Below are 25,668 nucleotides of genomic sequence, written 5' to 3'. Positions count from 1 at the left end.
TGTCGTGAAGCAATGCATATCCTAAGGAAACTTTTCTTCATGACTAGCCCAAATCTCCTTCATTGACATTTAAGTCCATAACCTCCCGTCCTACCTAGACTAGAAAGCAGACCACGAAAATCCCTCTCCTCTTCACTACAGTATTTTTCTTATTTATTGCCTTGTCTCTCAGTTCTTTGTTTCCCCTGAGCTAGACAAACTCAGTTCTTCTGGGCTTTGGTCATAAGCCACATTTCCATGGTGGTGTCCCCTGCAGAGCGCAGGGCTCACCTTCCAGAGTGGCAGGTCCTGAGCAAAAGAGGCAGTGAGGACGAGGACCCATTCAGGCTTCCCTCACCTCCTTTCCCTCCAAGGTTAGGGCAAGGCAGGCTGAGAGATGGTTGAGGTTATTACACAAGTGCAAACCTGCTAGCTACGGCAATTTTTCTTCTTTGGCCCCTACTGCAGCCTGTCATGAGAAATAAGCTTTTGCTATGAACCCACTGACCAGCCACAGCTGGCTCTGAAACACATCCAACTGAAGGATGATGGCTAGCAGGAAGTCTTTCTGGTTTTAACTGGTGATTATTCCAATTGAGGGAAATAAAGATAACCCACCTTTTCTAGCTCTGACATCTATCTACCTGTATTTACCCCACCTCCTGGCTTCTTTGTCCAAAGTTGCAGCAGGGCTTCCACACTGCTGGTAGCAAGAGCACCCTCCAACCTTTCACTACACACTGGAAACCTTGAAAGCAGGGGAGCAGAACTGGGGGCATGGAGCTAATGGGGCCAGAGCCCAGCAGCATTAGGAGTCCTAATGCCTGTTTACAAGTCAGAGAAAAAAAGAAAGATACCTGGGTATTCTTGAAGGTCTAATACTCAGCACCACCTATGGCTATCCTGCACAGAACATGCACCTGAAGGCAGTTTTCTCCCCCGTAACCATAGCCCTTGCCAGGCAAGTAGGGATAATGATTTTTTTTATTCATAGTGCCTTGAGAGGGGGTGCCACTCTCATTTTCACATGCCACCAGCAGTCAGTCTCTCTGCTTTTATTTATGGCTAAAAGTCCTGGACAGAGCCAGGGCACAGAGGAAAAAGGGAAGAGTGACTGGCAGATCTCAGCTGATGCAAAGTACTGTTTGGCATTTTTCAAAGGACAATCAGTTGGAAAGGATTTGCTGTTAATCAATGTGAAACAGATACATGTCGGATCCCCACACAGCACACTACAATGCAAAACAGCTTCTTAGAGCAGCAGCTTTTTGTGGAGGGAGTTTGGACAGGCAGTTTTTCTCTTAAGCCTGCATTTCTGACAGCTGCCTCATACCTTTTTCCAAGACTTGTCACATTTGTGCTGAGATATATAAATGTTTTCTCTTTTTTGCTCCTTAACCACTGCACAATCTTTCCATTTTTTAAGCAAAGAAAGATAGAAGCCATATTTTATATCATCTACAGCTGAAGCTAGAGTTTTTCCTGTACAAGGAAATGGTTTCTTGTTATCTGAAGATGACATCTCTATTTTACAGTAAAAGCCTCCATCCTTTTTTTCAGTTCTCTTTACTCCCCCCATCTCAGAAACTGAACTTATCCAATAGCTTGCAAAGAAAAATAATAAAAGAAAGATGGTTTTGCTCTGTTTCCTGGCGACCAACACCACTGAGACCCCAGGTAGTATCACGCTGGCTAATTCAAGGCAGAAACAAGCACTGTGATAGTTAAGTGGGAAGACAGGATGCAGCACTAACCCTGGTGCAGAAAATCCTTGCCACAGCTGCCTGCTCTTCATGGTGGAATTCACAGTGATAGAGGAATTTCTTTGGAATATGGGAAATTATGTTCCATGTATGTTTATTTGGCTCTTTGGGGTTTTTTCCTGTACTTTGCTTAACCATGTTGGCTCTCTTGCATTACCCTCTCTAGCTGTAAAAGCAAAACTCCCTTGATGCAGGGCTAATACAAGGGGGCACACTGTGGCTCCCTTAATAACTCACAGAGAAAGCTGGATACATCTTCTTTGCACTTACCTCAAACTGCCTCTCTCTTTCTCCAGAACAGTGTACCCCTGAGGGTGGGGAAAAGCCCTTATGCCAATAACACAGCACTGCGTAGAAATGAGAGAAAGGGCTTTTAAACGGCCCTTATTCCCAAAGAACATCAAGGGGATGCAGTTTGTGTCGGACTCTGGGAATGAAGAAGGCAGTATAGGTCTGGTCTACTGTGGAGGCCTGAAGGAAGGACGAGATCAAGGAGCAGCGATGGGAACTGACCTACTGGTTAAGACTAGAGGTGTCTCTACATCAGTACAGAACACTGCACACTGGCGAGCGCTCCTGATGACTCCTTATTACAGAGGCTCCCTCTGCACGTGCAAAAGGCCCAGTTCCTCAAAGGCATTTGGGCACAGGGCCAGGGCAATGAGGTACTTCTCAAGGCTAACCACGTTACCTTCACTGAAAAAAAAATAAAACCCACCAAAACCACCTTACAGATAGTGTGGAGTTCAGATACTCCCTAGGGAGCCAGAGCAATAGAAATGCAACAGGACGACAGCTTCCCATCCCTGCCATTAGTGAATACCAAACAGAGAAAAATGTAAGAAGCCCACAGGGATATGTCGTTTTCAGTCCTGTCAGTCATGGATGTGACAGCTGGGACCTTTAAAGACTGTCAAAGGAGGGAAACCAAGGCACTCCAAATGCCAAGTCTGTCAGCAGCATAATTAACATGTCATGTATGGTTTGCTCAGAAATGCAGCGCTTACTGCACCTCCAACTGCCAGACTATCAAAAATGCTGCTCGGCTGGTAATTCCTGCACCTTGCAACAGTGTCTAAGTTACTGCAAAGCCAAGAAAAAGGCAAACTGTAGTGTTTGGGAAGACAGAAATCAGTTTGCAGCCCATGGGGGAAGGCAAGCTAACCTCCCACAGGGGCTGTTGGTACTCCTGCTCCAGAGGACCGTCTCTGGAAACATGTACCCAGTCGTATTCTTAGAAAAGCACATCTGTTTCACATGGGCAAAACACCTGAAACAAAAAGGATGGAGGCAAATTCTGCAGGGAATTCATAAGCCAAGACAGGTCTGGGGACCTAAGCAGCTGGAGCATGCTCCCCACTAACCTGCAACAACCAGTTTGAGGCAGGTGGCATCAAGTACCAGGTAAAAGGGAAAATTTCTCTCCTCCATCTCTGGCAGCATACCTTGGGCAAACTTACAGACATAAAGCGACAACCGATGGAAAGAAAAATCCCATGTTGTGAAAGCCAGCCCACACAGAGGGGCATGGAAACTCTCTCTCTCCGCAGACAAAATGGATGTGCATGGTTTAGTGCAGGAGGGTCCTAGTATAGGTAAGAAACCTGGGGCGACCTAGATGAACGCTCAGATTGAGCAAAATCTAAGTTTTTATTTTTAAAAAAATGTAGATCTGTAGCCATCATGACTGACCAACACGACCAGGCCAAGGACAGCACCTGAAGCCACCGAGAGCCTCAGAACAAGTCAAGTATACCTGAGCAAATTTGCTATCACACTACTTCAAAGTACAGTATTGCTGCCAGCTCTTCCACGGCTCATCTCAGACAGATAGGGAAGGCATGGGAAAGGGAAACTCAGAGGGTGAGGTCCAGGTGTTACTGTAAGGAACAACGGACTTGTAAGGACAGGGTGAGACACAGGGGAAGAGGAGAAAAAGCAGGCATGTGAAAAAGGAAAAAAAAGAGCTTCAACAGTGGTAAGTCTGGTAAAACAGCAAATTTTTACTGAGTGTGACAATTAGCGATGACGACATACAAGAAAGTTTTACCTATAGACTGGCAGAATTTAAAATCATAATCATATAAAAATAATCTCTTTCTGCACAATAAATATATCACTTCCCCTCCTCTCTCAGGTTGACTTAAAATGATGGAACTTAAGGATATCTTACAAACAACAAAGAATCTTAGTTAAGAAAATATTTATAAAGGAAGTTTTCCTTGCAAATTCCTATTTCTGAACAAGTGATCTGGAAAAAAAAACCCAGAAAACTCTTCAGTGATACCACTGATTCCTTAAATTTAGAGGACGTGTAGTCCAATTCTTGTCTCAACATCATTTTCTTATCTCAACAAACAGAAAAGACAGCAGCCCTGTGGTCCTACCATTGGTTCCACTAAACAAGGACAGCTTTATCAGGAGTTCCTACATCAGAACAAGGAGAAAAAACAAAGCAGAAGGAAGAATTGAGATGGACACCTTTTACTCCTGATTGTTGAAACGGAGTTTCTGAGCCATGCAAAGAGCTCTCGCCACCCTGATCAGATGGCACTGAATACAGGAGATAGTGCTATCTGAACACATGCTCAAAATGCTTTGGAGAGAAATAGTTACATCCAAGCTGCTGCTGTAGACAGGAGGTTCTTGCTGATTCTTGCTGAGATTATAAGCAGCTGTGTGAATGAGCACAGAGACAGAACACATTTGGCTAGATCAGTTTTTGTTAAGACCTGTCAGTGGCACAGGAAACGAATAGAATTGCCCTTATAATGAGAAAATGGTCTCATTTGCAGCTCTGTGATAAGTAGTATGTATCATGAATCTTCGATTCCTTGTGCTCAGGCTGTTACTGCAGCTCCTCTGGGATGGCATTAACGTACCATTTCTCTACAGCTCCTACTTATCTCAAACAGTCTCTGCTACAAACAGGTTTTTCACCCCTGGCCTCTGAAATTTCTTGAATTATCTGATAAGGGACATTTTCAGCCATGATCACAGCAGGCCCAGGATTCTGCCCAGATGTTATAATAAAATATGGGTCAACTGCGCTATATGCAGTAGTGTGAAGTATGGTAAGGGTTTTACTGAAACTTCTTTACAGAGACCTATAAAAGTTGAGCACAGCTTCATCATTCAGGAGAAGCACACTCATATCATGCAATCAAAATCATCAAAAGTGATTTCACAGAAAGGGCTATGTATTTTAAAAAGTTATATTTCACTAAGGTCTAGCAACAGGCAAAACCCATGAATATTTAAGAAAGTAAGACAGCAACACATTTCAAAAAAACAACAGTAATAATTAACACACACTAGCTTGTATTTTCAAAGCATTTTAGAAAAACATGAATTAATTAAGCCTCACAACACCCTTGTGAGATAGTTAAGTATTATTAGTCCCATTTTAGAGACAGGGAAACAGGCATGGAGAGAGTATGACCTGCTCACCACCACACATGTCAAATCCAGGAACAGAACACCAGATTTTCCAGTTTTCTGCCACATGTGGTCTGACCTCTTAAAAGATGCTGGTCTTTAAATGACATTTGTTTCCTCTCATCCCTTTTAAGACACCCAAGCTTCTTTCAGTCTGACATGAAAAGGTACCCGCAAGAGCTATTCATGATAAACAAGTGGAATTAGGAAAGAACATTTTTTTATAGACTGTGCATTGCTGCAAGCTGTTTAAGAAAAGACTTGACACGGGTCCTTCCACACTGCCAGAGTCAGAGTGTTGCTTCCCATCAGGCGCCTGCCACCAGGAAACTCACTGAGTCTATCTGCAATGCTGATACAGCTCAGAATCTGCAAAAAAAGAAACGTAAGGTTTCTTTGCCACTTCCAAACAAGGAATCTCTGTCTGGCAGGGAGTCTTCTCTGAGAAGAACTCATATGAATACAACTGCACGGAAAGCAAAGAGAGACTTTTATCAGGAGACTCTCAAGGTGCAGCCAAGGGCGCAGATGTATTTGTTGGAAAACCTGGAAATGTTCCTATATTGTGCTCTGTGTCAAAAGAGATGGTCTGGAGGCATCAGACATCCTGGGGGTTAGAAAAGAACTCTCCATAGCCACTTTGAGAAGACAAGTTCCCTTAGCATATCACTCTTGCACTGAACTAGGCAGTGACAATACTAGGATTAAAAATTCCAAACCCCCTAAAAATTCAAGTCAACAGATTTAACTCTATAAAAACGCCAAATCTGGCAGATCTACTGCTGCCTGTTTGCAAACCCAGGCCCAGGTGTTAGTGGAGACATAGAAATAAAAACAGTCCTTCCACCTTCAGTTACATATATCCATTAGACACTATCTAGAGTCCAGGAAGTTAGTTTCACGACAGCTCGATCTGAAGATCTTCCCCATACTTTCGGATCAGCTTCATGTGGTTATGGTCCACTGACCACTGCTCTGGGAGGTGCTTGGGCTGCATGCTGTCCAAGAAATGCTGCCGCCAGCGTCTCTCCAACTGCATAAGGGAGCGCAGGCCTCCTTTAGCAAAACACTGCACCACCTTCAGTCCATGTGGCATGTAGCTCTCATTGCAGATCCTGCCAGGACACAAGCAGAGTTTATTTTCACACAAACCCACTGTCAGACTCTAGACCTGTCTCCAATGAACAGCAAGACACTGAAGATGCTTTCAGCTGCAGAGTTTAATTACAGACACATGGTAAGCTAACCAAAAGGGAGAGTTTTAAGCTTTGCTTCAATGCCAGACTGCTTTCTGGAACACAGTCACACTGGGAAGCTGGTTTCTTTGAACTGAGAAAGTGTTCTTTTATAGCAATGCTAAACAAAGCTCTCAAGGTCCATTACAAGCTCCTCAGGAGACAGATTGCAAATTTCTCAGGGCAAGAACTATATGACACTCCAGAGCCCTGATCCTGCCACTGAATTCCCTGTCTGGATAGGTTCTAACATTGGCACATTATAAACAACAGTGAGCATAACAAGGAGAAAATACTGACTTCCCGCAGACAGAGACCAGACACTAGTTAAGAAAAGATATTTGGGGAGGCTTTGAGAAAGAGGAGGAGGGAGATTTCTGATATGATTGTCTTTCAGTCTCCCTCCCTGATTTGTCCTTCAAAAGAAGTATAAAATAGTGGAGGAGAAGACAGAGAGCAAGAACCGAAGGAGATTGCTAGAAAAGAAAGGGAAAGAGGGGAAGAGACAAGAGCTGCAGTTCACAGACCACTGCTGGGTTGAGGGGAGAAAGGGGTAAACAAAAACAAAAACACAGTAAGAAATGCAGAGTGTGCTTGTCTGCTTAGAGCCTTAGGCTACAGCACAAACAATTACCTTCTTCCTATCCTTGCTTTCTAGTTAAATGTATCAAAGTACTATGAATCCAGACTCTGCAGGCTTATACAAGTGATAAAGTTATGCTTTTGGAGACTCATTTTTCCTGTGCAGATCAACTCCTAGTAGTCTCAAATTCAGACACTCCTTAACTTGACACCATTATTTCAGGGAAGATACCTCAATATCCCAAGGAGACCAGCAAGAGGTTTTGTCTTATTTTCACTAAAAGGCTTTGGGAGGGGAGGGAAATCAGCATGTGTGATCCTCAGCTCTGCAAATCCTGCTGCATTTTCTTTTATTTTTCTACAGTACTATTTACCCAAGGCTCTGTGCGTAGACAATTTTTTGTTGAACTTATATGCCAACATAAATGACTGAAATGCTATATCTACTGATGGGCTTGTTATACCTGGTTTCCAGACCAGCTGCTTCCTGGAGCATCTCTGGGGTGACTACCTCTGTGTTAAAGAAGTCCTTGATGCTTTGCAGAAGTTCTGCCCTTCGGGGGTCAGGCAGGCTGTCTGCATTCAGCAAGGCTCGGGCCCCCGAGCGCACTTGCCTGCGTAGAGGATCCTCCAGCAGACGCACGCCTTCCTCAGAGCCGATGGGAGCACCAAACTCCTCAGCCAGCTGCTGCTTGAGATGGTTGTCATAGTAATTGGAGATGGCATGGCAAGACGTGCAGAGTAGGAGCACATCATGGGAGTTGTGGTCCTTCATCTGGATAGGGAAGTGTCTTCGGTATTCGTGAGGAACAATGTTCTTCCTAGGGAAGACAAACCAGCCATCTCATTGTATTTGCCTGGAGCTGCTACTCCCCAGTTCCTCCTCTTCCTAGCCCACAAAGGGTCAACTAATACTAAAAGTCCAGGGAAACAAAGATCACCAGGGTCAGGACCCTCAATGCAGCAATAGGTTCTGCAACTTCTTTTTATTTGTACTTCTCTCTACAGGTTTTCTGCATTCCTCTTTTTTTTTCCCCTTCTAAAAATTCATCGCTTCCATTTAAAAAAAACATAAGTGATTCATACTGTAACAAAAAAATAAAGCAATGCACTATGAGAAGCATACCTCTCAGTTAAACAGTAGCAGCTGCAAAGACAAAAATCTCACCCTTTGTGACCTCATGGGCTTTAGGCTCACCTAAACCTTTCAAAAATATAAGGATTAAGTAGTGGAAGGAATAGTACAACTATTTTCAGAAGGAGATGCCATCAGAACAGCGCGTGTTGGCATACTGCTGCCCCCTGTCATTCAAACTGCAGCACATACACATTCCATACGCTTTGTTCTCTCCAAGGGCCGACACCTCCTGCCTCTGTAAGAGGAAATGCTGGCCTGTTCAGTGTCAAACTTATCCAGACACATATGACTACAGAGCATTCAAATAGCGGTAGCCCATCCAGGCTGTGAACAAGCATGATGTTTCACGCCGCTAACCATGCTTCTGGATGCCAAACTAGATGCAGACCTCAGTCCTGTTTTAAAAGATGGATTTTTCTCCTATACCACTAAACAACTCACCGGATATAGGACTCTCGCTTGCCACATACAACACACAGGTTCTCTTTGACTGTCAGGTAATAATCAACTTGAGACTCAGGACGTCCTGAAGGCTCAAACCGCAGCTTCACAACAAATGGGTCTGTGCTAACTAGCTCTGAAAGGGTAAAGGCAAACAGAGAATATTCAAGACAAATTTGTATTTGAAAGCTAAAATAACGATCCTAAAACATAGGATTCATCCTAGTGAATCCCCAACAGTATTTCCAATAAGAAAGGATACAAAAAATTAATGCCCAGTTACCTAAGAAACAAGGCAAAACAAACAAACAAGCAAGCTGTATTTCAAATACCGACAGGAAAATTGCTACACTTACCTCCGATCCCCTTGTCCAGATACCACTGAGCCTTCTTGCGATCACAAGTGCACAGGGGCTGTCCATCTGGAGCATGCAGGAAGCAGTTGTCATACAGTGGAGATTTTCTATGAAATAAGGGCAGCATCACAGCGACTATAATAGCATGCCAAAAACACAGAGTTCTCAATAGCCATGTGTTCCACACTGCAACTCATGCAGCCTCCTCCAAATCACAGGAGTGCCCCTAAACACACACTTAAGGCTGCTGAGCACTACAAAGGCTGCTGCTAAGGGAAGCAGAACATCTAAAAACTTACCTGGGGTTCACCAACTGACTGTAAGATACCTTTGCTCTCCTGCTGCCAATAGAATTGTAACTCTGAATCCCAGTTTTCAAGAGATGCCACCAATGATGACAGCATTTTCAAAAAAAAAAAATTACATTAGAAAACAAAAGAGAATTGAAGTCAAGAAGGACAATGAGCTAAGAGTAAGCTAAAAGAGAGTGTCAACTTACAGGCAAGGCAGTTTCAAAGATCACTTGCCTAAGCCCATACTTTAATGTTTTATTAAGATGACTTTTCTAAAACTTAGTGTAAACAGCAAGTACTTCAGTCATCCAAGAGAAATGCTGTAAAAAGGCTCCTGCAGCACTGGGAACTCGAACACACGAGTCCATGGGAACAACAAAGCTGAGCTGAGGCCCTCTGAAACACAGGCACCTAACCTCAGTCAGTAGCAAGAAGTCCTGCTTGAGTAGTCTCTGGTGGTTTGTGGCAGTGTGTGGAAAGGCTCTGTTTTGCAGGAAACATTTCATTACTCTGCCAGCCTCCTTCAAACAAAACTGAAGAGCAGAGCAGGCTCGGCTCAAGGAGCACCTGGGAGGAACTGGCCAGGGATACAGACATGTCACAATACGCTGTGGAAAAGTTTCCTTTCTTCTTGCCAGCGAGATCGTATAAATACTCAGCAGAGCTCTACCAGCTAAAAAGGTTGATTCACAGGCTATGTAATCTGACACAAGGATTTCTTCTGAGGTCCATGGGGTGAAAAAAATCCAACAAAACAATAATGATACAGGAGGTCTCCTTCCACTGAGCATCAGCAGTTCAGCTGCTTTGAATAATTCCCAACTCTAAATGAATAAACATTAAAACTAAACAGGCTTATAGAAAGGAAGAGTGGAAAAGGACTTTTGAAATCACATCCAGTCTTATTACAGACCAGAGCCACGCTGCTGGAGATACTGTAAAGAAGAGTTAGCCTACAGATCTCTCATGAAGTCAAGCATCATTAAAAACAATAAAAAAATAAACAAATCTGGGGAGATCTCAATTTAACTTGGAATGCAATTTTGCTTAAATTTTAATTCTCCCATGAGGTGCAGTCCTTCTGTTTTGTATGACACAGGCTCCAACTGGAAAAAAAAAAAAAATCTGGAGGGACTTGCTGTGTACAACACAATACTATTAATGACTGCTAATGAAATCAATATTATTGACTGCATTAAAATGTCTCCACTGCCAATCCAATAAACTTGAAAAGGAGAAAATAAATACTAAAATGACTAGTTTTCTTTGTAAATGGTAATCAGACAATTTTAGTTCCTACATCCAGTGATAAATTTTTAGATTGTATCCAAACAAAAACAAGCATATTGGCTCTCCACATCTTCCACTGCATTGAGCTTAAAGAGACTTCTCCAGCTTGTTTTAATTTAAAAACAACTGAATTCTCATTAGCAAAAGGCTGTAAGAATTTAGGATTTGCTCCACAAAATCGCCTGCAGGACAGGGATCCTGGATCCAGCAACAGCTGCCTCTGCAAGGCCAAAGTAGTACTGTTTCCTCCTCTCTCTCCCTGGCCAACACAGAAGCATAGTGCTTTGATGCTGCCACAGACTGTTCCTTCCTGTGCCCTCTGGCACCTCACATAACGTGTCTCACCCCTCCTAACCTCAGCTTTCAGCTCTGCTCAGTACCCTGACATCTCTGTGGCCACAGTGACCTGGGGCAGCACAGTACAAACAACAGTCCACGAGGCAGATCCCACTGAAAGGACAAGCTCTATGCAGTTGCCACCTTTTCCCTGGAGGAGACAGGGCATAGCTGTTTGGGCAGTAAATGCCACCCAAACAGCCAACCGCCTCCTGCTGGGACTCTGCTCTCCAGCTAATGCCTCCACAGGAGAAGGAAGGTCAAAAGCTGAAGACAACCCCTCAACCTGCTCATGACCTAGTACAGATCCAAGTGCTGCCCCCGCTTTCAATACCACCTAGAGGGAAACGAGGAAAACAGAAACAGGATCTGGCTTCCATGACTGTTAGGTCCTGTGTTTCCTTTCCTAGCTCATACTTTCCACTTTGTTTAATGAATAGAGCATGAAGCATCATTCAAAGTTTTCCACCTGTGGTGCAAAGAGTAAAATGTGCTCATAGACTTACCGTGCAGAATATCCCACACCCAGAGGCTTTCGCTTCTGCCTCCGTGGATCTCTCACTTGCTGACTGCCAGAGGACTGGCCATTCACCGAAGATTTCCGATTCTTTGTTTTCTGAGGGGAGCGTCCCTCTCCACTTTTCTCCTCTCCTGTGCTGCCACTCCTTCTTCCTCTAAATGGGATATCCACCAAGCCCCGGCATTTACCCAGCACGTTTTCCCAAGCAGCGACAGAGTTTTCACCTTCAGATGTAGCAGGGAGGCTGGTAAATCCCAGCAAATGGAAGAACAGAGCCACTGAGATCTGGGCATCCCTAGCAGCATATAGAACCTGCAGAAAAATGTAGACATCGAGATACTGACAAACAGCAAACACTCCCAAACATTATCAGTCTTTAACAGTTGGTACAGTAAAGCAAGAAGCTGGATTTATTTCCTTTTGAAGTTCACACAAAGTTCTGGCAGTTGAGTGACACTTTCGTAACATCACCACAACCCACATTTTTAGGGTCAGTCAGACTTGAAATAGTCATGGGTGCCCCCAGGAACTGTAAAGGACTGAAAAAAATTCAGGTCAGCCAGGCGTTAAACACCCTCCTGCCCCACCAAGCCCTCCCTAACTAATAAAAAGCTCCCTTTCGACATACTGTCTACAAATATTCAGTGTGGTTATTTACCCTGTCACTCCCTCTACTGGTCACTGATTTTGTAGACATCTGCAGCATGACTGTAAAGGAAGTGAGCGACCAGAGAAACCATAATGGTCTAAAGATGGTCAACAAGGTTTCCAGGGTGTCTGTCTAATATTGCACTCACTGCTACAGATTGGAGGAAAGAAAGTAATAAAAAGGTGAGGTTTTGGGTGCACAAACACTTCTTCAAGGGATATTCCCTTATAGATCTTTCAGGACTAAAGGAAAACAAGGATCAAGAATGCAGGGAGAACAGCACAAAATTATCTGCACGGAAAAGGAGGGAAATACAGGCAGAGTCTGAAATTAACTTCAGACCACAGTCACACATAAGGTTTTGAGGCAGAACTCAAAGGCTCAGATCTCCCTGTTGTAATGCCTCTTCTCTACTAATAAGGTTGCTTTTCCTCCCAAAACACTAAGTTGAAGTCGAAGACCCACCTGATCTTGTGTCAGTTCTTCTGCCTCCCAGTTGCTGCAACGCACGTGAGGAGACTTGTCAAGTGGGCAGTTCAGGACGTTTTCAGCTAAAGATTTCAGGCTAAGGCAGTTGTGAAGTAGATCCTTCCTTCAGTTTAACGAAGAAAGTGGAACAAACATATTAAAAATTAAACTATACACCCATGCAAATTCAGATGGCCTCATACCACCCTGAACCTGCCAGAACATAGTGCACATGATGCATGACTCCCACTCAGCATACAGTTGCCTGTCAGCTTTACAGACCCTCTCCCTCCCCTCCGCTAGAATGTCCTTTCCAGATTTACTAATTATCTAGTGCCTGCAATAGGCAAAACATACAAGGCTGGGAGTTGGTAACATTTAAGGCTGAAGTGTTTGGCTCTGCACTACCTACTTCTGAACTAAACAGACCTATGATAGAGTGATGAACCGCCTGCCCCAGGGATTCATGAGGAGCATGAGAGCCAGGAATGACTCAGAGGAATCCTGGCTACTAGAGACAAGAAGTCCATCCTCAGTGCTAAAAAGGCACCATCAGGTCAGCAGTCCCATGCCCCAGATCACTAACAACACACCCAGACATATATATACTGTATGTGAAAAATATTCCCAAGTAAAACATTTTATTTTAGGAAGAATGAAGGATGAGAAAATGGCATCATAATTGTAACCTTTCAATGGAAGCATTGTTATTAAGAGAGAAAATTAGAGCTGGTTTATTTAGTCATTTTTCAAGAAATCCTGTAATTCAACAGTTCCACTTACATGCCCTGGCACATTTTACTCTATATTTCTAGGCAGTGTATTCTAACATCTGTTGACATGGTGATCACTCTCATTACGTTACATCACTGTGCCTCGACTTCTTAAAAGCTGAAAAGTCCCTAAGGGTATTGCATGGGAAGACTAACAGACATAATTAGCATATGAAATCTTCATGAAGATTTCAATTCCATTAAAGACCATAAAATAGAAGCATGACATGTTCTTGGGCTGCAGCTGTCAATGCCTATCCTCTAAAACCACGCTGAGAACTCCAAACCTACCTGCCTGGTATCATTCAGCATATGCAAACTGCTTTTAAAATATTTCCAACTTAAATGATGCCTCAAACAGAGCTGCCTCTGACTTCAGACACTCACCGCTGTCTCATGGCTAAATACCGGAGATCCACGCTCCCTTTGACTGGAAGACCATAATCATGAAGTAACTTGCAAGCATCTTCCCAGCATCCTACCCCAACTTTCAACACAGCACTATCTGCCATGATGTCCAACAGGGTCTTTGGGATAGTCTGTCCACTGGAAACTAGCCTGGGCAACCGAACAAGAATGCAGAGGCCACTGGAAGAAGCCATCTGTAGGAGGGATACAGGATTTGCTTTTCCCTCCACAGATACCTGAAATACAGACAAAAATCAGAGTCTGGGTTACAGTATTATTAGCAGTACTGGAGCCAGAACAAGTTGCAAAAGAGGCCACTGAAGACAGGAAATACCTATCAGTTTATACAGTCAAGTATTGTCACATGGCTCAAATTTTACTGCAAATTATGCGATCTGTTTCACAGTATTACTGTCCCCAAGCTACTTCTTGCCACACTCCTACAAGAGAAACTTTTCCCCTTTCACCCTTCCTCCTCATAGCTGAGCTGGTGGAAGAAATCAGACACATTTCTCAATCCACATCAGCAGAAAGCCACCCACTACATAACTGTTTATGGCAAACACATTAACTGTGGCTTATACTAATGACTGTGGGGTGAATAAATTTCCGGCCAAAATAATGGCAAAGCCAGGCTTTATAAATGACTCAAAGCTTGTTTTGAGAGTTCACACAGGCAAATGTACAAGCGGAAGAGGAACTTTGCTTTCTGGTAGTCCCAGTGAGTTATATCTACGTATCAGTATTATCATCCTTTTTGGATTTATTTTTCTTAAGAAATTGTTTCTTAAGATGTATCTGGATTTAAAATAGCATAAACCCAAGCTACTTCTAGTAAATCACCTTTAGAAAGTTATTATACAAAACACATAATGCTATATTTAGCCATACAATTATCACTACGTTTAGTATAGTCAACTTATCACAGGAGTTCAGTAAACTGATACAACTAGTGAATTAAAAACTTACAATCAGCACACTTAAACGTGAGAAGTGAAAATTAGCAGCTACATTACTGCCGTCATGACAGACAATCACACAGGCAGTTTCAATAGTCAGTCCTGTTGTATCCATTTAAGAAAAGGAATCACTCCACCCTCAATGATTTCCCATTGCAATTTGCAGTCTAAAGGAGGTACTTCTTGATCACTCACCCACTCACAGTCAATTCCAAGTACTGGCCACTTCTCCAGCTCCTTCTTCAGCAAAGGTTCAACACGATCCCACTCCTCCTGCTCTGAAACTATCACTATGTCTGCACCAAGGGTCCTCTCTACCCAGGAAAAGGTGGGAGATCTGAAGAAGGAAAGCACCTCCTTATCCTCTGCCTTAATCAGTTTCTCATCTCCTGAGTTTGTAACTGCTTCCTCTTGCTGACTACTACAGCATGCTTTTCCTTTCCGACGCTGGGTTGCTTTCCACAAAACCAGGCCCCCCACTGCAACACCCAGCAGGGTCGCCAACGTAATCGTCACTGCTGTTTGCTTGGGCATTTTTTTTTAATCCCCCTTTTCCCCCCTTCGCTTTACCCACTCAAAACGGCATTGTAGGATTTTATCATGGCCTGCAAAGAAAAATGAGAGAGGTGGAAATTAAAGACAACTTAATGAAATGTGTTAAGAGGTATTTAATACACCCACTGGTATCATAACGAGGTTCTAGTCACAACCCACAATCCTGACAGAAAAAGGAGTGGGTCCCGCTTTGATAGACTGGGGGTCAGGGGACAGACTGCTGCAGTGGTGGACTGGGCAGTAACAGGAGCCTGAATGCTGCTGTTGATCACACCACCAAAGACCTTAAAGGGAATCCATTGATTTATACTGGTGCAACTGGATGCTTCCAGAAACTCTGATATTCCAAAAATAAACTACCCAGGGCTTATATCAACACCTTTTAGCTCAGTTTGGAACCAGATCAACCTAAACAAGGATAAGACAAAATTACTGCAGAATAAGCATGTCCATTCACGCATTAGTAAATAACAGGCATTGTCCATTACATTCACATCCATACTAAGGTCAAATGGCTCGCAGGCATTGAAAAGCCCTAAAGAAGCAGCATCCGTTTATAACATAGCTTTCCCTCTATCATGCAACAGCTTAGCTCCCCTTCGGTAAACTGAAATCAGTCCTGCCCCTGCATCCCCATCTCCCCAACCCACCGCGTTACTTTCAAAGGTCTGCCCTTACGCGCTCTTTGGCACAGGCAGAAGCCGTGGCGTGGGTGCCACTACGGCCCTGCGCAACCGCTAACGGCGTTCAGCGCACGGACACCTGCCTCAACGCTTGTGAGACCACAGGTTCATCTACTCTCACGTCTTAAACTGAGCGAGCAGATGGAAAGCAAGGAGGGTCACCCGCAGCTGCGGCCTCTCTCCGCGGTCCAAGAGCTGCCACCTCTGCGGGAACCGGGGGAGGCAGGTGCGGACCGCGGCCCTGTGACCCCAGGCAGCCCGCTTCCGCGGATCCCGACAAACCGCCCCTGCTCAGCCCCAGCGCGGGCCGAGGAGGCCCAGGCCGCCCGCCACGGGGCCGAGGGCGACGCGCGGGGGCAGGCCGGGGACGGGACCGGGCCCGGCCGCCGCAGGCCTCCCCCGGGGAGAGCAGAGCGCGCTGCTCTGGGCCGCCCCGCAGGCCCGGCGGGACGGGGGCAGGTACGGGCGGGCCGCAGCTCCCCTCAGCGCCAGGGCGAAGGCGCTGCCCGTTTTAGGCTCCGCCGGGAAGAGGCCCGGGTGCCCGCGCAGGCAGGCAGGCGGTGTACGAGGGCCCGGCCGGGGAGGCCGCGGGCCCACCGGCCTGCGCAGCCGGGGCACCTACCGGCGCGGCCCGCCCCCGGGACGCGCGCGGCAACCTCTCCCCTCCCCTCCCGCGCCTCCGCCCGGCCCACGGGCGCCCCGGCGGGAAGCCCGCCCGCTCGCCCGCTACCTGCGTCTCCGCAAAACGGTCGTCTCCGGCAGCAGGAACCCCCCGCCGGGTAGACGCCGCGCACACCGGGAGGCTTAGAGTGCCGGACGCTTCCTTCCTCTTTCCCGGCAGCGCGAGTGGGCCGTGGGCGCCGCCATGTTGTACGGCACCTGCCGGCCGGGCGGCTGAGGTGCGGGCGCGGCGGCTCTCGGTACCGGCCCGGCCTGCGGGCTGCCGGGCCCGCCGCCGCGGAAGGCGTGTGCTGCCGCCTCGGTCACTTAGGGCCCCCGGTCGTACCCGCGGGGCGCCTGTGGGGTTGTCTCGCCGCTCCCGGGCCGAGACCGCGTGTGGGGCGAGCACGGCTGAGCCCCTGAGCAGGCGTTAGCGTCCCTTCAACCGGGGAATACCACCTCAAAAATAATGCCGTGGTATCAAACCTACTGAAAAGCGAGCTCTTTTTAGGAGACTTTTGAAGCGTGTTGCTCGCAGCGAGGAAGGCCTGACGAGCAAGCCGTCGCTGGGTGCGGGAAGCCACCCACAGCCAGAGAGCACCGTGAGGCGGACGGGCGAAACGAAGTCCTGCGGGGCGGGCAGCGGGGTTGCCTGCGAGGAGCAGCCGCGCAGCCCGCCTCCTCCTCGGACAGGAGCCGCAGCCCTGCGGGGCAGCCAGGGCCTTCCGCGCCGCGCCGGGGAAGCGAAGCCGGAGGCAGGGAACGGAAGGTGAAGAACAAAGGCAGACCGGAAAGTCAAAAGCAAATCAAGCAAATCGTAGCCACCGCCAAAGTGGCAAGCTGGAAGAAAACAAAAAGGGAAAAACCACGTGAAAAGGATTAAGAGTTTAACAGAGGAATAATTATGGCAAGGCTCGTGTGCGGGGAAGAAGTATGAACATTAGAACCGTGACACCACAATGCATGGACGATGAGTAGACAGCCAGCTGCCATGTTCAGGGTTATCATCATCAAGTCTGGAGGCCAAGCAAAAAGCAGACAAGTTCCCAGCCCCAATTCCATTACAGCTGAAAAGGATCTCAGCACCCAATTTCTTCCAAGTCCTTTGCAATTCCCAATATTTCCCAGTTTTGGTGCTGTTAGAATCCCAGCTAGCTACATCTTTTTGAAGGAGATGCTGAAACCACAGGAAATACTGCTTTAAATTGCTTTGACAATTTGAGAGTCAGTGTCAAATTTCATTTTGTTTTAATTTTGCCACTTGTAATCATCAGGGTAGGAGGATCTCCCTAGCAGAGACTTGGCATTCAGCAGATTGTATGAGGGGTGCAAAAAAGCAGCTAATGGCTATCATCAGGGAAAATCTCTATAAAAGCAGTATTTTTTGTCTGTAGTTGAATGCTCGCCGCCGCCCCCCCCACCCCTCCTTTTTTTTTTTTTTTTTTTTAACTCAGGAATGAGGTAGGGACCAACAGATAGTAAACAAGGAACACATCTGGTTTCCTGAAGAACGCTTCTCTGAGCAAATAAGGCCCTGTCCCTATCAGAAATAAGATGACCAGGCCATTAAAGCTTAAACAGCGGCTTGTTCTAAGGACCTGGTCTAAGCCAGCATGGTACCATAACGTCAGGTCTCACTCGTGGTGGGTTTGTTTTCCATTGACTTGTGTCTGTATTTTGAACGTACAAATGCTTTATACCTGAGCGTTACCTGTAAAATAAGTCTTTCTGCAAAGACCCTCAATCTTGCTCTACAGTGGAGAAATTTTTATCCATTTTTATATTTATCCACTGGGGGTTACAAAGCATTGCAATCTCACACACTGCAGTAACTCACACATCTTGTCTCTGGTTCATTGTCCTCTACAGGGCAGGTCTGCATCTCCCTTACAGTCACAACCCGACCACAGCTTCTCCGTCCATCCCCTATGATCCGATGCACCAGGCACAACTGACCAGTTGAAATGGATGTCACCGAGCAGGAGCCAGCGCTACTCCGAAGCTCATCACATGGCTTGTGCTCAGGAGAAAAGTGTATCATCCCATGCATGCTCAGGAGAAAAAGCTGGAAGGGTCTGGCTATAACTGAGTTCCCACAGTCAGATGGACATGTTCTCCCTCCTTCTCTCCCTCTCAGTCTTCCCTTCACCTGCCACCCCACCCTCATTCCCCCCTTACTGCCACCCCGGTCAATGTATAATGCTTTGTTTTACATGGACATTGTAATATAGCATAAACCTGGATAGCCACTTGGAAGGGTAGTCCCACATTTCCTGTTCAACCTGATTGACTGCTCGCTCCCTGCTCCCGCACCAGCATTTCTGTAATGACAGGGTCAGAGAATCAGGGAACTGATCCAGCTGTAACCTAGTTCAAGGAAAAAAATTTAACATCTGGGGACACGACAGGCTTATTTCAAGGCCCAGGTGACTCAAAGGAGATCCACGAAGCCGATGTGGCTGGGGTCCAGGATCCAGCTGCCCTGTTACGGGGTAGGCAAGGCATTCTTAAGAGAACTCTATCAGAGCTCAAGATGAGCTCAGAATAGCGACCAAATCTGAACAAATCTGCAAAGTTTGTTCGCAGCTGGACCCATTTGTAATAAACTGTCATCCACCCAGAAATCTGAAATAGGCCAGTTTTTCCTTTTATAAATTGTTTATTTTAGTTTCTAAGGTAATAGGAGCTTAATTTTAAAGTTACAAAAGAAAGAAAAACAATAGAATACCCCAGCATTTATTACACAGTGGAAGTCTCACAGAGAAGATGCTATATAATGAACTCCCAAGTCTAGCTTTTCTACAATAACAGGATTGTATCCTTCGCTGCATTTAAAGCCTTTATTTTTCATGGCATCACTGACATGAACAGAGTCCTGTAAACCACTAGTCTCTTTAACAGTTTGTCTTCCTACCTACATAGCCATTTATTCAAGTATAAAGGTTAAATTAAAAATAAATGAAAGCAACTGATGCCTGAGTGCACTGTGGCAAAGAAACAAGTTCCCAAAGTCTGATGGGGACATTGCTGCAGATGAGAAGGTAACCAAGTGAGTAAATACCAACTGCTGGCTTAGCCTTACTTACGAGAAATCTGTTGCAGCAGGTAACTGGAAGCCTTTACATGGTAAACAGCAAGATTTACTTTTCTTTCTGTCTCTGTAGCCTGATCCGAGATCTCTGCAGAGGTCTCTGTCAAAAGAGTAATTTTTAGCCTTATTTCCTAAGGAAAGAAGGTTTATGCAATTACACTGTCTGTTGGTGTTTCTGCCTGTGGGTCCCCTTTCTTTCCCCCCTTTCCTTGCCAAAAAAGCATGTTTAAGCCATTGCCCAATTCCATCTAAATTTGTACAAAGGTAACTTCTATGAAATGTAAAGCCAAATTGATGAAACAGATCCTAATAAAGCCGTCACTGATAAAATGGCAAGCATGTGCAGACACTGCTTAATATACATATGAGAATCCACACAGCAGTGCTACATCAGGACAAGTCCATAGGAAACCAAGCTTGTTCTGCTGATCACAGAAAAAAAATTATTTTTATAATCAGATTAGCTCATCCTTTAACAGGGAGAAGACTAGGGTAAATGACTCGGTGTTCGAAAGAAAATCAATGATCATGGAATAAATATCAAAGGGAAGAGGCTCCAGTCAAGACTTAAATTGCTGTTAGCAGACAATGAGCAGAGAGCTGCATGTAGTCCCCAGTAGCTCATTAATAACACTATTTGGGGCCTCATCCCAAGCTACAGAAGAAAGCCAAACTCGCATTTCAACTCCTAATGTGATTTATCTTCCTCATGTAGATGCTAGTAACTGCATGACTACATACTCAAACAAGTCATTTTGAGCAGGGTTTGTTTTAACAGGGCTGATACCAGGGAGGCAGCAGGACCATTTCTTTCATCAAAAAGTCAGAATGAGATCGGTTTCAATCAACTGTGAAGCCACATCCTAAAGGTGGAGTTTCACACTGCAACGAGGTGGATAGAAGGTTTAGCTCCTGCTGAAAAGGCAATTCTGCTTCCCCCTTCTACCTGTAGGCATTCTTCTACTGCCTCACTTTTGCAAATGCTGGTGCCAGTTTGATTCAAGGAATTAAGTGAGCAGAAAGCTAGCCCAGCAAAAAACCAGAGTTTTCTTCTGGTTTAACTCCTTGAACTAGCTCACCATAGAGCCAGATCTCAGTGAAACCACATCCTAAGCCAAAAGATGAATCAGCGGTAACTCACTGCAAGGATCTGCCAGAGTTTGCAGGTTTTGCAAAGAATCTGAAAAAACTACTCTCAGAGGTGTGAGCTGCCAAATTGATCCCATGAGTATGAGTTGTATTAACATTGCTCATCATCAACATATTTCTTCATTAATTGCCAACTCTTTCATTGCTTATGTAGGAACAGAGAGGAATTTCACAATTCCATTTCTTGAAGAGCTGCTTAACTTGCCCCAGTGGTTCAGTTCCAGAAGGTGAACTAAGTTGGCCTCGCAGTTCATGGCTGCTAAGAAGGTGACATCCCCCATCTCCCAAAACTCCACTCCCAGCTGGGCACTCCCAACTAGCCTGTGCTGATTTTGGCACTCACTGGGACATTTCTGTGAGCCAAATGAACTCAGTAAAATGGCAGACAAGCAGGTCCAATAAGTAGCAGCATCAGCACAAGGAAAGGGACAGAACACGCAGCCACGAAGAATAAAGCCACCTTTCAGTGGCCACAAGTCATTAGATTGGCTCAGCTGCATGTTAAAGTGACATCTTTAGCTGAACAGCCCCAAGGGGAGATATTTGAGAGAACAATGCTTGTTCTTCCCACCTTTCTGGTCCGTGAAATTAGTAAGCAAAAGGAGAAAAGCCCAGAAGCCATCTAATTTCCACTAGAGGGAATAAATTTGACAAGCAAAATTATTTTTAAAAAGTGATATAGCTAAAGTATGACATAGTCTTCTTGGTTTACCCTCCTTTCATTTCTATTTCCCCTCAAAAAAAAAAAAGGTATAAATAAACAAATTAATAAAAGCCTTGACTCAGCCCCACTTTCCTCTCTTAATAACTGCTTTCTCTCTTTTTCACTTCTAGACTCACTCCATAGACATCTAACTATCAGTGTCCAGACTTCTCTGTTTCCACTCTGGATTAACCACAGCCATCCAAAGGTTCAACAGAGCTCAAAAAAATGTATTTAAACCTCATCCTCTCTGACCTGACATAATCAACTATGCTTCCCTTAAAATCTTTTCTTTTTACCTATTTAAGCCTTCCTTCCAAGTGTTCTTTGACAGACTCTGGGAGTGCTGTATCCTTGGTCTTCTCCTTTTACCCTCCCACGTTATCTCTGAATTATCTCATCTGAAATACAAATATAACTAACATCTCTCTGCAGATGATTTACAGATCTGCTCCTTTCTCCAGAGCTATCTCCCTCTATTCAAACTCAAATTATAGCCTCTTCTCTCTTCTGTGGATGACTAGCAGGAAGTTAAAGCTCAGCAGAGCTGGAATATGGTTCCTTCTCTGAGCATATCTGCGGATAACATCACCAGTCTACCTGCCGCTCAAGCTTGTATATCAACTGTCAGCTCTGACTGAAACCTCTTTGTAGATCCTAGCACCCAGGGTACATCTAAATTTTCAACTTCCTCTATACGGCATCTCTAAGACAAAGTCTTTTGATCCATCCATGCAACTAAGACCCTTGTTTAGGTCTCTTGCTTCCGTACCTAGACTGCCCCAATACCTCTCCCTCCAGCATTAACCAATGCAGCTTGTAACACAACAGCCATCAACTGCTGTAAATGCCATGATCTGACAATAAAGCTCACTGTAGGCCTCCTACTAATGATCAAATACACCACAGTCATCAAACGGAAACCACTAATTCAATTTAACTCATTCTGCCAATTCAAATTTGTTCAGAAAAAATGTTGAAGGGATAATTTTGTACCAGCAGACACTAAAACCAGATCAGACATTGTCAGTCCTTCCAGAGGCAGAACAAAAACTCTGTAGCATGGGCAGAAACTAATGTGAGAGCAATGTGACACCATGGCCATACCTGATCCAGATCAATTTAGTACTGCTGGGAGACTGGGCTCTGCACAGCCCTGGAATTAGCATTAGCAACTCTGAAACTGCAACCCAAAATTGTTTACGTAGATCGTTACTCTGGCCACATCTCTGTTTGAGGCATTCTGCTAGTTCCTTCTTCTGTATTGCATCAAACGTTATTTACTCATCTTCATTTCCAAGAGCATCTACAGAAAGTCACCAGCCTGTTCATTATCTCCCATTTCCCTTCCAGTTGACTCCTCCCCTCTATTGCCCACTTGTTGAAATTCCAGTCAAAACATTTTTTGTGCTTTATTTCATGCTGCTTCTGAGGCATGGAGGAAACTATAAACATCCCACAGAATTAAGCTGCTCAAGCAGTGCGTACAAACAGACCCCAACTTACTCTGCCCATTTTGTCTGGCCAGGCTCAATCCAGTTTGGTCTGTGACATTCGAACAGTCTCAGTACAGCACCCCGTGTGCTAAGACATCCAACAGAACAGTAACTTGTTAAAGTCCAATCAGTTTGACTAAGTACCGCCCATAACTCAATTCCATTCCAAGCTGCAGAAGGTTCCTATTAAAGTAGAAAAAGATGCTTCATTGATGCTACTTCAGCATGACTCAGGCCAATAGTGTATGTGTTTTGAAGAGACTACAGCACTCTGGCATTATTAACACAGCAACACATTATTTTCAAAGGAAAATGTTACCAGTGCAGGTCATGATAATTTCCTTAGGTGTTACATTCAAAATTAATTCAAACAAAGGAATTAGAGAGTGAAAAGAATGCTTACCAACACTTTTTTTTTTTTAACCTGTATGGTCATGTGAGAGAATATTGCATTTAGCAGAACAGATTGGCAGTCTTCTATTATTTTTCTTTCAAATTCTGACAACGTGATACCTTCTTTCTGACTGCTTACTACTGTGATTTTAAAAAAACCTCAGTTAAATCTTTTCTGAAAATCCTAGCACTGGGGGTTTAGGAAATAATTTTATTTCTATTTTTTCCATGTAAGTACACAGCTTTCCTAGAGACTGGATCCAGAACATGGACAAAAAGCACCAGAGATTTTATTGCATTGCAATTCAGATGAAAGGCTCCTACACCTATTTATTTCAATACAGAAACCAAAGATATCCAACTTGAGCAGTACCTTAGGAAACAGGAAAAAACAAACCACATGTTCAAGGCCAGACTGGATGGGGCTTTGAGCAACCTGATCTTGTGGACAGTATCCCTGCCGATGGCAGCAGGGTTGGAACTAGATGATCTTTAAGGTTCCTTCCAACCCAAACCATTCTACGATTCCATGATTCCGTAATGCACTTCTGGAAGATCTCAGATCATATGGTGATGCGAGCTATACAAAAATTATAGAGAATGGAATATAGGTAGAAAAATGTAATGCCAATTACCTATGTTGGGAATTCAACGTGAGCAACAGTATCTGATATAATTGTAACGGCACAGAATTTCATGGCATGCAAGCAAAAGAGCTATAAAATATGATTTATACCAGTACAATTTACCTGTGTCTGAATTTAAGGTAATAAACATAAATCATGATGGACAGGGTCTTTGCCTCTCTATACTGAGGCTTGCTAGACCTGTTACATAGCAATAGTTGGCCATCAGCAACTGTTAACTGGAAAAAAAATCTTCATATAGCTCAGATTCAGAAGAGATTAACTGTTCTTTGTTTTCACTTCAACATTAACATTGTTATGATTCTAACGGAAAACTGTTAACAGAGTGTGTCTGGATATTCCTCTCAAATTATTATTATACCTTTAATTAAGTTCTGATATTTATACCTATTGATATCACATATAGAAAAAAGTTATATAAAAAGTTGAAATGTAAGAAGTGGTCTAGATTTTGTATACATTTTCTTACTTTTTTTTTCTGATTAGAAGAAAAAGTTTGCTATTTTCTTTTGTGGTATGTTAAAAGTAAGGCTATAGCGTTGTCACCTAAAAAGCATGGTTTATAGGACTTCATGTTCTTTTTATAATCTTAACCAAGAAGAATCCCAAAGCACTTAACTGACTTTCTATAATGACATAATTTCAATTTCTACTGAAAAGCTGTCACTGGAACATAGCAGCAGTCTAACAGCACTCAGTAACATTGCCATACCACAGTTTATGTCAGGAAGCCTTTTTTTGTTTGTTTGTTTGTTTGAATGTTTGGAGACTCCTAATTCCCAGCAGGTGCAATTCCACACAAAGGCGGCCAGGACTGTCAGGCTAATTCCTCACCTTCCGAAAACTCTCTCTTCCCTAGGTACTGGTGCCAGTTCACCTGTACCTGTGGGGAAATACAGGCCTGAAAGTTTCAAGCTGCAGGTCTGGGAGTGCTCACCTTGTGCGCAGCAGCGTACAGTCAGACGCTGCAAGGTGGGACTGGGGGCCCCGCGCTGCACCTCACGGACGTCACTCTTCATATGACACTCCTGTCATCTTACCTGGCATCGGATGTTACATGTGAGGGACAGGGCCCTATGAAAGGCAAAAAAGATTTTTTTCCCCCACAAACACACAGGTTAGGGTGTTGTAAAACAGTGAAGGACAACACAGAGCAGTTCCACCTGTTTAGCCAGCTGCCTTTTAGGGTTTTGTTGATACTGAAGGGTAAGAGAAGAAAATTCACCTGTGTTTCCATCAGTCCTCTGGGGCTGCAGAGAGGTCTACTTACTCATTTGAGAAGGGGCAACCCTCCTATTTTCAGTGTTGCTCAGGTAGGAGCAGGAGAGAGCAAGCAATAAAACCTCAGAGAGCCGCGTAAAAAACTCTCTTAAAGAAAAAAAAAAAAATTCAAGAAAATTCTAAAGACATAATTTCTGGAATTCCCGCAGAAATCACTCAGCGTTCACGGAGGACAAACCCTACGCGCTTGGGTTATTTGTTTCCTCATCCTCCCTCCGGCGAGCTGTCCGCAGGACCCCGCGGGACACCCCTCGCGCCCCACGGCGGGCCGGCTGTGGCTCCGCACAGCTCCCTTCCCCTTCCCCTTCCCCTCAGGTCGGGGACGACGCCCGCCCGCGGCAGCGCCCGCCGGCCGCGGGGCCGTTGGCGGCAGCAAGCCCCT

General features: G+C 44.7%; 1 protein-coding gene and 1 long non-coding RNA gene across 11 annotated transcripts; one reads left to right on the top strand and one right to left on the bottom strand.

Moving 5' to 3' along the window:
* Positions 1 to 3,725: 3,725 nt before the first annotated feature.
* EXD2 (exonuclease 3'-5' domain containing 2) lies at positions 3,726 to 25,641 on the bottom strand. 9 transcript variants are annotated; one of them, XM_030007412.2, is made up of 10 exons: positions 24,943 to 25,641; positions 22,976 to 23,148; positions 14,824 to 15,233; positions 13,649 to 13,905; positions 12,486 to 12,612; positions 11,358 to 11,683; positions 8,933 to 9,039; positions 8,577 to 8,712; positions 7,462 to 7,818; positions 3,726 to 6,295 (listed from the first exon to the last, which is right to left on the bottom strand). In XM_030007412.2, the coding sequence occupies exons 3-10, from the start codon at positions 15,160 to 15,162 to the stop codon at positions 6,079 to 6,081; spliced, it is 1,866 nt and encodes a 621-aa protein (XP_029863272.1). In that variant the 5' UTR covers positions 15,163 to 15,233; positions 22,976 to 23,148; positions 24,943 to 25,641; the 3' UTR covers positions 3,726 to 6,078. The 9 variants fall into 9 exon arrangements, with proteins under 9 accessions (XP_029863272.1, XP_040977971.1, XP_040977970.1 ...); XM_041122037.1 differs by lacking the exon at positions 24,943 to 25,641 and adding an exon at positions 24,108 to 24,926; XM_041122036.1 differs by lacking the exon at positions 24,943 to 25,641 and adding an exon at positions 23,369 to 24,925 and having other exon boundaries at positions 14,824 to 14,965.
* Positions 16,778 to 19,150, top strand: LOC115338672. 2 transcript variants are annotated; one of them, XR_003922495.1, is made up of 2 exons: positions 16,778 to 17,750; positions 18,396 to 19,150. It is a non-coding gene; the product is annotated as an uncharacterized LOC115338672 (long non-coding RNA). The 2 variants fall into 2 exon arrangements; XR_005931972.1 differs by having other exon boundaries at positions 16,778 to 17,903.
* Positions 25,642 to 25,668: the final 27 nt, after the last annotated feature.

The sequence above is a fragment of the Aquila chrysaetos genome, chromosome 2, assembly GCF_900496995.4.
Source record: "Aquila chrysaetos chrysaetos chromosome 2, bAquChr1.4, whole genome shotgun sequence".
NCBI lineage: Eukaryota > Metazoa > Chordata > Aves > Accipitriformes > Accipitridae > Aquila > Aquila chrysaetos.
Note: the sequence above shows the minus strand (reverse complement) of the source record. Positions and strands in the feature narration are given on the sequence as shown.